At 36.4% G+C, this 9,055-nt stretch overlaps 2 protein-coding genes across 3 annotated transcripts; one reads left to right on the top strand and one right to left on the bottom strand.

Annotated features, from left to right (window-relative positions):
* The first annotated feature begins 710 nt into the window (after positions 1-710).
* Positions 711-7,974, top strand: hmbsa (hydroxymethylbilane synthase a). Of its 2 annotated transcripts, none has more exons than XM_052556326.1 (14): positions 711-946; positions 1,834-1,887; positions 2,705-2,777; positions 3,122-3,171; positions 3,318-3,373; positions 3,775-3,852; positions 4,511-4,588; positions 4,827-4,902; positions 5,100-5,213; positions 5,480-5,518; positions 5,983-6,102; positions 6,234-6,287; positions 6,426-6,512; positions 7,005-7,974. In XM_052556326.1, the coding sequence occupies exons 1-14, from the start codon at positions 920-922 to the stop codon at positions 7,173-7,175; spliced, it is 1,077 nt and encodes a 358-aa protein (XP_052412286.1). In that variant the 5' UTR covers positions 711-919; the 3' UTR covers positions 7,176-7,974. The 2 variants fall into 2 exon arrangements, with proteins under 2 accessions (XP_052412286.1, XP_052412287.1); XM_052556327.1 differs by lacking the exon at positions 711-946 and adding an exon at positions 1,602-1,750.
* A 113-nt stretch (positions 7,975-8,087) lies between these two features.
* Positions 8,088-8,731, bottom strand: LOC127957694 (histone H2AX). The gene has a single exon (XM_052556328.1). The coding sequence runs from the start codon at positions 8,660-8,662 to the stop codon at positions 8,234-8,236; it is 429 nt and encodes a 142-aa protein (XP_052412288.1). The 5' UTR covers positions 8,663-8,731; the 3' UTR covers positions 8,088-8,233.
* Between the last annotated feature and the right edge of the window lie 324 nt (positions 8,732-9,055).

Genomic DNA, 9,055 nt, shown 5'->3' with positions numbered 1-9,055 from the left:
TATTATATTATATTATATTATATTATATTATATTGGAATTTTAGATACAGTATTCATTTTAAATAAATTATCATGTAGCCTATGTATATGTGGTTGTAACGAGTTTTTTATATTCTATGCAATATAATTTGTCATTAAATCCTTTTTATCTTTTTACGTACCCTTAAAAACTGCTCTGTTTCGCTGTTTCGTACATTGTTTTCTTGTTTTTACATTACGCATTTATTCATGTAGACGCTTTTATCCAAACGAGGAAAACAAAAGGCTACTACACATCATAAATAGAAGTGCTACCAATATTTTGGCCTACGTATCTATGTATCTAATGGAAGTGACCGTGATCATCCTTGTGCCATTGAACGGAAGGGCCCTTGAAGTGGCCCGTGCGTACCATTATGTTGCAGGTTGGAATGTACCCGTGATAACGCAGCACAGTGTCCGTCGGCATAAAAAATATATATTTATATTTTTAAACGTTTTAAATATTAGTTTCCATATATTTAAAAACCGTTTCAAATATACAATGTATGTTTATAAACAGCAGTTATGCTAACAACAAAAAAAATATATATCGGTCTACGTTTTCTGTCTGTCTTGCATTAAAATGCTTTGTACATTTTATTTGAAGTCATTATAACTCAATTTAAAACAATATTTGGAGACATGAGTGTCGTTGGGTTTCAGTATGCGCTGTGTGGCGCTGCATGACGTGCATGAACACACTCGCCGACCGGCGTGTTCTTGGCAGACGGAAGTTAAGTATCGTTCCCGTCTAGGTCACGCAGGAATCTGGTCACGAGTTTGAGGTAACAGTTGGAAATTCTCTAAACCAGCCATCTAACCAAAACAACTGTGCCAATGAGTGAAAAATCTTGACGATACAGTTCGGGGAACACATCGTTCCACTTTCACAGCGGAAATGTCAGGGAACGGTAGTATTTCTCAAGTAAGTGCAACTACTAACGTTACATGATTTAACGCAACTGCCACATTAGTGATATTTTATTGGTTCGGTGAACTGCCATTTCAAACGTTCTGTCTTTCTATTGGAGGATGGAGAGAGAAATAGGCGGGTGTTGAAACCATGTGGATCCATTGAGCAAATAGGGAATTTTGCATTTAGGACTGATGTAAAAAACGTTGAATGTATTTTATACCTATGTTTGACAAATGATCCACTTTATTGTAGGGAGTCATACTTTAAAGGACATTCTGACGACAAGTGCGTCGATGATGTAGCGATTGATTAAGGATAAATGCACGATATCTTAATCAAGATTATCTCTTATTTTGTTCAGTGTAGTTAGATGATAGTTCTCTCAATGCACCGGTCTGATAGCCAAGCCTTTTAAAAAGAGAAATTGAAATTTCACATTATGTAATAAAAATGTAATTTTATTAGAATCATGGTTTAAGCAGCCTGTATACAGCTTGTCTGTTCTAGCCTCTTCTGTCATAATGTTTTCTGAACATGAACATCCGAATAAAAAATAGCGTTGTTGTGAAACAACTGGTCAAACTGCGGTCAGCATATATCTGACCCGCAACTAGATGCATTATCAGCTCTGCCCAGAAACACAGGGTGTGGGGAATGCAAGGACACTGTATAGAAGAAGAAAAGCCCTCCACCAGTTGCTCATTCATTCAGTCAGTCATTCATCAGGCCTTGGACCTGACACATCTTCTTCTGTAGCCTGAGCTGTAAAAAGTGTCTAGAAATAATATGGAAGGGCCATTCAAGTATATTAAAGTGAGAGTATGATGAAACCACTTTTAGTGTAAGAGTTGAGGTTAGCATTATTATGAAATTGAGTGATATTTTCTATCTTTCAGGAAGGAAATGGGAAAGTCAGCAGAGTTATTCGCATGGGAACAAGGAAGAGCCAGGTAATGTTTCTTGAGGCATTCAGCTATGCTGTTTTAAAATGTATTCATAAATTTGTTCATCTTCCAGTGAGAGCATTTTCTGCACTTAACTTTAACACTGTATTTAATATTTAACATTTATTGTTTGAATAGATTATAATGAACTATAACCATTTTTAAACTTTGAAAACAACATAAAGTGTGTGAAATTTTGTGAATGTATTTAGAAATGTTGGTTTATATAGCACATTACCTAATAATCGGATAAGCATTTTATAAAGGAATTTTAGTTTAATAAAATATGCATTTTTAATGACACAATTCCCCTGAGAAAATATAGCTTCTTTTTTTTTCATTGTGGGTCACTTGGTTGGCTGAGGGTCCCACACACTGTACAGGCTGAAAGCACTTGGCATGTACCCTTATTGTAGATTTTCTTTATTGCAAGCTCAAATTAAATGATAAAAGGAGTCAGTTAAGTCTAAAATAGTGAATAAATGCTGTTCAAATTGAATAAAGAGTATATAGAATTAGATATGCTCTAGGGAATCGTTAAAAATTGAGGGTAGATAACAAAAGGGAAATGGGTGTGAAATGCATGTGCTTTTAATCAGATAGAAACAGCCCCTGAGTGTCACCATATTGATTGCTGGGAGTGACTGCTAACATTTTATCATGAAAGTTATGACAAAGAGGATCTTCAGAAGCACCTTATCAGTGAGCCACTCTCTGAGTAAATCTGTTCATGCTTTTGCATCATATATTGCACTGGAACTTTATGACATTGATGAAATCAAATTTTTGTATCTTCAATAATGAGGTTGTGTGTGTCTCTCAGCTGGCTCGCATTCAAACCGACAGTGTGGCCGGCAGACTGAAAGAGCTTTATCCAGACATTCATCTAGAAATAGGTGAGGACAGTTTGCCTGCTATAATTTGCATGAATTCCCTCTACATTAACCGTTTTGTATTTGTTGTATCTTTTAATCAGATGCATAGATTTTAATCTGTTTAATCCACACACACACACACACACACACACAGACAGACACACACACACGTTTTCTTGTCCTCATGCACTCACTGCTTGTCTAAGAACAGAGAGCGATTGTGTTTTGCTGAGAATGTGTAATCTATACGACTGCTTCACTGCTGAATCCTACTGTCTGTGTCAAAAGACATGAATGATGATGTCAGAATAGGAGCCAGTGCACAACTATTCAGCCCTCAACCTTTTTGTCTGCGTGCTTTTCAGTTGCCATGTCTACAATTGGGGACAAAATCCTGGACACTGCATTATCAAAGGTAGAATTCCATGCTCAATTTCATGTGCCATTATGTCAGGTTTTGGTCGGAAGAAATGCCCTTGAACTTTTGTGTGCTGCCCAACAAGTACAAATCCATTATCAAATGTGTCAGACTGACCATGTTTTAAACCTGTACTTTCTTAGATTGGCGAAAAGAGCCTGTTTACCAAAGAGCTGGAGAATGCCCTCGAGAGAAATGAGTAAGTATGAGGATTCAAAACTGTGCTTCTGTTAGGACACTGATGCTAAGTATGTTCTCGTGGCATTTTATATGAAGGTCTTCCCTCAAAAAATGGACTTGTTCAGTTGATTATGCCGTAATGTGCTTTAGATCGACTTTCAGTATTACTGATATTACATATTGAATACCTCAGTCTTATTTTCTCTTGGACATTTTGCTTGTATTTCTGTTCAATCCCTGTTCTACTGGTTTCCAACACTCTCCATCAGAGGATGTGAACGCAGGACTCTTAGACTTGATTCTACCTGTTGATGTTTTTTTTAAATAAACCTTATTTAAGCATGTAACATTGTAGAACAATATTTTTCCTTTAGTGTTTGGGTTGGTGATTTGTCTTATTTTTATTTATTTACTCATTAGAGTGGATATTGTGGTGCACTCTCTTAAGGATTTACCTACCTCATTGCCCCCTGGATTCACTATTGGAGCCATTCTTCAGTAAGCACCACAACCTCAACATCTAACAAATATTTGTTTTGTTTTCTGATTAATTATTAATTTAATTTAAATTAATAATATTTAATGTTTTTGAAAGAATTCTCTTATGCTCATCAAGGCTGCATTTATTTGCTGGAAAATACAGTGGAACACTAATATTTTAACATATTAAAATAATGTAAAGTATAGGGATTTGCTGATCTGGATTTTTGTGCACCTGATCTGATCTGAGTATTGTAACATATTATAATAATGTAAAATTAATAACTCTTTACTGTTTTAATATATTTCATTAAAATGTATTTTTCAGCAGCACTACTAATTGAGAAAATTACATCTTAAAATATGTTGTAAATACAACATTAACTTTAAGTTGTACAAATATTTCACAGTTTTTTATAAAAATAAATGCAAATAAATGATTATGAGAATCTTAAAGAAAAAAAAAACACACAAAAACTACTTAATCCAAAAATTTGACCGGTAGTGTAAATATCTATTTAATTAATGGTCTCAGTTAATAGTTTTTAATATTATTTATTTTTTAAGTAATTTTTTTTAATTGCATATTTATGACTTCTTACCAAAAGGCACTGTAGTATGTAGTTTAAAAAGCTGTTTGAGTGGTGAGTGATTTGTTGTGTGTGTTTTTGTGAAGGAGGGAAAATCCCCATGATGCAGTGGTGCTTCATCCAAAGAATGCTGGACTTACCCTAGACAGCTTGCCAGAGAAGAGGTGAGCTCTGTATTTTTTAACCATCTTGTCATGCCAAATAAAAAGTGCCAGCATCTATCCTCCAGAATTTGATCGATGACCCAATAATCAAGGAAGATCAGTGGATTTTATGGTGTTTGAATTTAATTCAAAATCTCCATTCTCCCATAGATGTCATGTTTCGACAGCTATGTGCAGTTATGTAACCAAAGTTGTCAAAGACGCTTTTAAACCTCTAACTCTCTCTTTTTTTTCCCAGCGTGATTGGCACAAGTTCACTTCGCAGAGCAGCTCAGCTGAAGAAACGATTCCCTCAACTGGAGTTTGAAAATATTGTATCCTGCCCTTTCCTTTCCTTTTGCGTCGGTGGATGTTTATATATTATTAATGGCAGGAGCTTTATCATTGATTTTGATGGACTGCCAACGCAAGCACATATTTCCTGGGTATTTGTTACACCAGCCAGTCTCCCTATACTGTATATAGCATTTTAATGGTACTAGAGTCTTCCACCTTGACCTTACTGCTATAGAGAGGGAACCTAAACACCCGTCTGAAGAAGCTGGATGAAAAGGATGACTATGCTGCCATTATTCTGGCCGCAGCAGGCCTCAAACGTATGGGCTGGGACAGCAGAATCAGTCAGGTACAATAAAATCACAATTGTAGTTTTCTTAACGAAAGCTGAAAAAAAGAAAATGTTGATATAAAATATATATATATATATATATATATATATATATATATATATTAAAAATTAGGACCTTATATTAAGTTCTTCTAATAGATTTCATATGAGACATGATAAGGGTGTGCTAACCACTATTTTGAATATGGAAGTTTCTGTTGAATAGAGCAATGTTTATAGATTTATTTATAGTGTATTTATAGTATCCGTTGTATGAATTGCAGATTCTGGGCCCTGAAGATTGCATGTATGCTGTTGGCCAGGTAAGTAACTGACAAATTACATTAGGTTTTCATGCATTAAATTTAGTAGCAAATATTTGTCAGAGTTTATATCCGTCATGGTGTGTACTTATTATTGTATTGTTCATACTGTTGTTCATGCGAGAAAATAAGCACCTGCAGCTGCAAGCTTAACAGTTAACACTAAAGGAAACACCTGTGTAACAAATTATGTTAACGGTCGAAGCCATGATAGTGCAGTTATATGGTATATGTTGCATGCACAGCTTCTGGGGGTTTTATGATAGTAAATGTAAGAGTTTTTAGACCAAGTAAAGACAATTTAGTAAATGCATTGAATGGAATAAAATGCATATAATACATGAAAAATAATGCTTTATTTTTGATCAGACTGCTCTCTATGCATACTCACTGTAACTTTAACCTCCAGAAGTGTGTCCTTAGTAAATAGTCTGTAAATAAACAGAAATGTGCCTTCTCATCAGGGAGCACTGGCAGTGGAAGTCAGAGCACAAGATAAAGACATTCTGGAAATGGTGTCTGTCTTGTGTCATCCAGACACAGTGCTGCAGTGCATCTCAGAGAGAGCTTTTCTCAAGCAGCTGGTGGGTTTCTTTACACACATGAACATGAACTCAGCTCTCATTGCATTTGGTTCATATCAGTTTGACCGGATGGCATTCTGTGTAGTTTAATGGTTTTAATAGTGCTCTTCATACCCTTTTTCTACTTTCAGGAAGGAGGCTGCAGTGTTCCTGTTGCTGTGCATACAGAAGTGAAAGGGTCCATGGTAAAGAGGCAAAATTAAAACTGTATTTACAGACCTTCAGTGGAATGTTATTATGCTACTTCACACAATGCAAATCTGAATAAATGTTCATGTTTTGTTTGTATAGCATAGACTGAATGATCTTGTTTCTGGTTTCAGCTGTATTTGACTGGAGCAGTTTATAGTTTGGATGGAGCTGATTGCTTGAAAGACACTATGCAGACGGTTGTGGAAATTGACAATAAAGTAAGTATTAAATATACATGCAGATGAAAGTTTGGGGTCCGTATTATTTTTTTAATTAGCAAGAATGCATTAAATTGATCCGTGACAAGAGGTTGTTACAAAAAAAACTTTTTTGAACTTTTTATTCATCAAAGTATCATGGAGAAAATTTTTTCATGGTTTCCACAAAAATATGAAGCAGCTACTGTTTGCGACATTCATGATGAGAAATCAGCATATGAGAATGATTTCTGAAGGAACATGTAACACTGAAAACTGGAGTAATGGTGCTAAAAAATTCAGATCCTAAAATATATACAAATATAAAATTATATTTTAACTACTATTTTTACTGTATTTCGATTAAATTAATGCAGCCTTTGTGAGCATGTGGATTCTTTCAGAAACAAATCTTACCAACCCCAAACTCTTGAATGTCAATGTATTCACAATTTTACAGCCTTCTGTATTATTTACAGAATTATAACTTTTATTCCAACTTATTTCTTTCAGGTGAGCGAGAGTGCACAGGAGTGTGTACACGTTGGAGTCACTGCCAACTGTGTATCATCATCAGCCCTCGAAGCTGCTGAGAAACTGGGAATGGATCTGGCAAATGCTCTCCTTAATAAGGGAGCCAAAGACATTCTCACAACAGCCAGGAAACTAAATGATGCTCGATAGCTGGCTTTTTAAATTTTGTGCACTGGAATATGACTTAGTTTTGGAACTTTTGACATGCTGTTAACTTGGATAAACAATACTCTCAACTGTATGCTCTACAGCCGAATCTCCAGAGCTTAAATACAAACTTGATTGGCTGTATAAATCTGTATGTAAAAACAACCAACAAATCATTTCAGATACTATGCCTCAGTTTAACAATGTGACAGCACCAATTTTCATCTCAGCTGCTGGTTCATACAAAAGACACTGTTGTTTTCTACTGTTGTGACTACCATCATCTCTTCTCAGGCACAGAATTCTGGAAGAATTCGTTCTGATGGTCTTTCACTTCTAATGATGTCAGACTGACGCCTTTATCTATGAACCGTTTGATAATGACGTGGTCAGAATAGCTACCTTTAATATCTGGCCATGGTGTTAAATTAAGAATAGAGTACATTTGATCTTTGTGTACCTCTCACAAATTACGGCATTTTTATTTAACAGCACATCCTCTTTTTTATATATATATATATACACGATGCATTTTAAGAATGCAGAATATTCATTAAATCACAATAATGAGGTGCTAAGATGTATTTTCTTAAGAACTTGGGTTCCATACAAGGTTTTTTTTTACCAAGTAGACAATTTAAAGAAAAATGTTTGTTAACAGTTTTAGGTCTAGAATATTTGTTATATAGGTTTGATCCAACAATGTGCCTTCTCAAGACGTAATTAAATTAACCAGCAAATTGTTTGACCTACAAATGTTTGTTAATTCCCGCTATTATATATCAATATGAAAGTGTACACTGTAATAAAAAAAACAAATTAACTTCACCGTTATTACTTTCTTCCTCCCCGTTGATCACGTGTAAAATTATTCCGAACTCATAACACACAAAAAAGAAACTTTGTTTGAATTAAAAAAAAGACCGTTTAATATGCAAAAGTTCTCCCTCTATACAGACTTCGACCAGAATTCAAAACACAAGGAACGTTAGCTCTTTTCTGAGTAATTGGGTGGCCCTTAAAAGGGCCTTTGGGTGAGTTAACTCAGTTCAGCGTAGTTTCTAATACTCCTGTGACTGGGAAGAACCCTTCTTTCCCGATTTGCCGGTGCTTTGGACAGCCTGGCCAGTCTTCTTAGGCAGCAACACGGCCTGGATGTTGGGGAGAACACCTCCCTGGGCGATGGTCACTCCCCCGAGCAGTTTGTTCAGCTCCTCATCGTTACGGACGGCCAACTGAAGATGGCGAGGAATGATACGGGTCTTCTTGTTGTCTCTTGCAGCGTTTCCCGCCAACTCGAGGATCTCAGCTGTGAGGTACTCTAAAACGGCAGCTAGATAGACGGGAGCACCAGCACCAACTCGTTCAGCGTAGTTGCCTTTACGCAGGAGACGATGCACACGGCCGACGGGGAACTGCAGACCAGCACGGGAGCTGCGAGTCTTAGCCTTGGCGCGGGCTTTTCCTCCGGTTTTGCCTCTTCCAGACATGTTCTTTCGAGATAATTCTCTTCTCAGAGTGTAGAAGAAATCAGTAAGGTAATCTGTGGAGTTGGTGCAGTATTTAAGGACTGACTGAACGAGATCTGTATGATCCCGCCTATTGTCGCGATTGGATACGCGCAGCGAAGCACGGCCCTGATTGGCTGTTAGAGCTAACCATAGAGCGGATGTATTCTCCTATTGGCTTAAACTTGTTGTGCATAAACAGCGCAAACTAACGAACCAATCCGAGGGCATCTAAATGTGCGCGATCTGATTGATTCGTACGCTTTGTCTGTGACGCCAGTGGTCTTTTACTATGTCAATCAAATTTGGGCGGTAAATTCAAACCAATTGAACACATTCCCTCTGAATTTTAACATTTTGGCACATTATATTTAA

This window comes from Carassius gibelio, chromosome B5, assembly GCF_023724105.1.
Source record: "Carassius gibelio isolate Cgi1373 ecotype wild population from Czech Republic chromosome B5, carGib1.2-hapl.c, whole genome shotgun sequence".
Taxonomy (NCBI): domain Eukaryota; kingdom Metazoa; phylum Chordata; class Actinopteri; order Cypriniformes; family Cyprinidae; genus Carassius; species Carassius gibelio.
The sequence above is the reverse complement of the archived record's forward strand: the minus strand, read 5'-3'. Positions and strand labels throughout refer to the sequence as shown.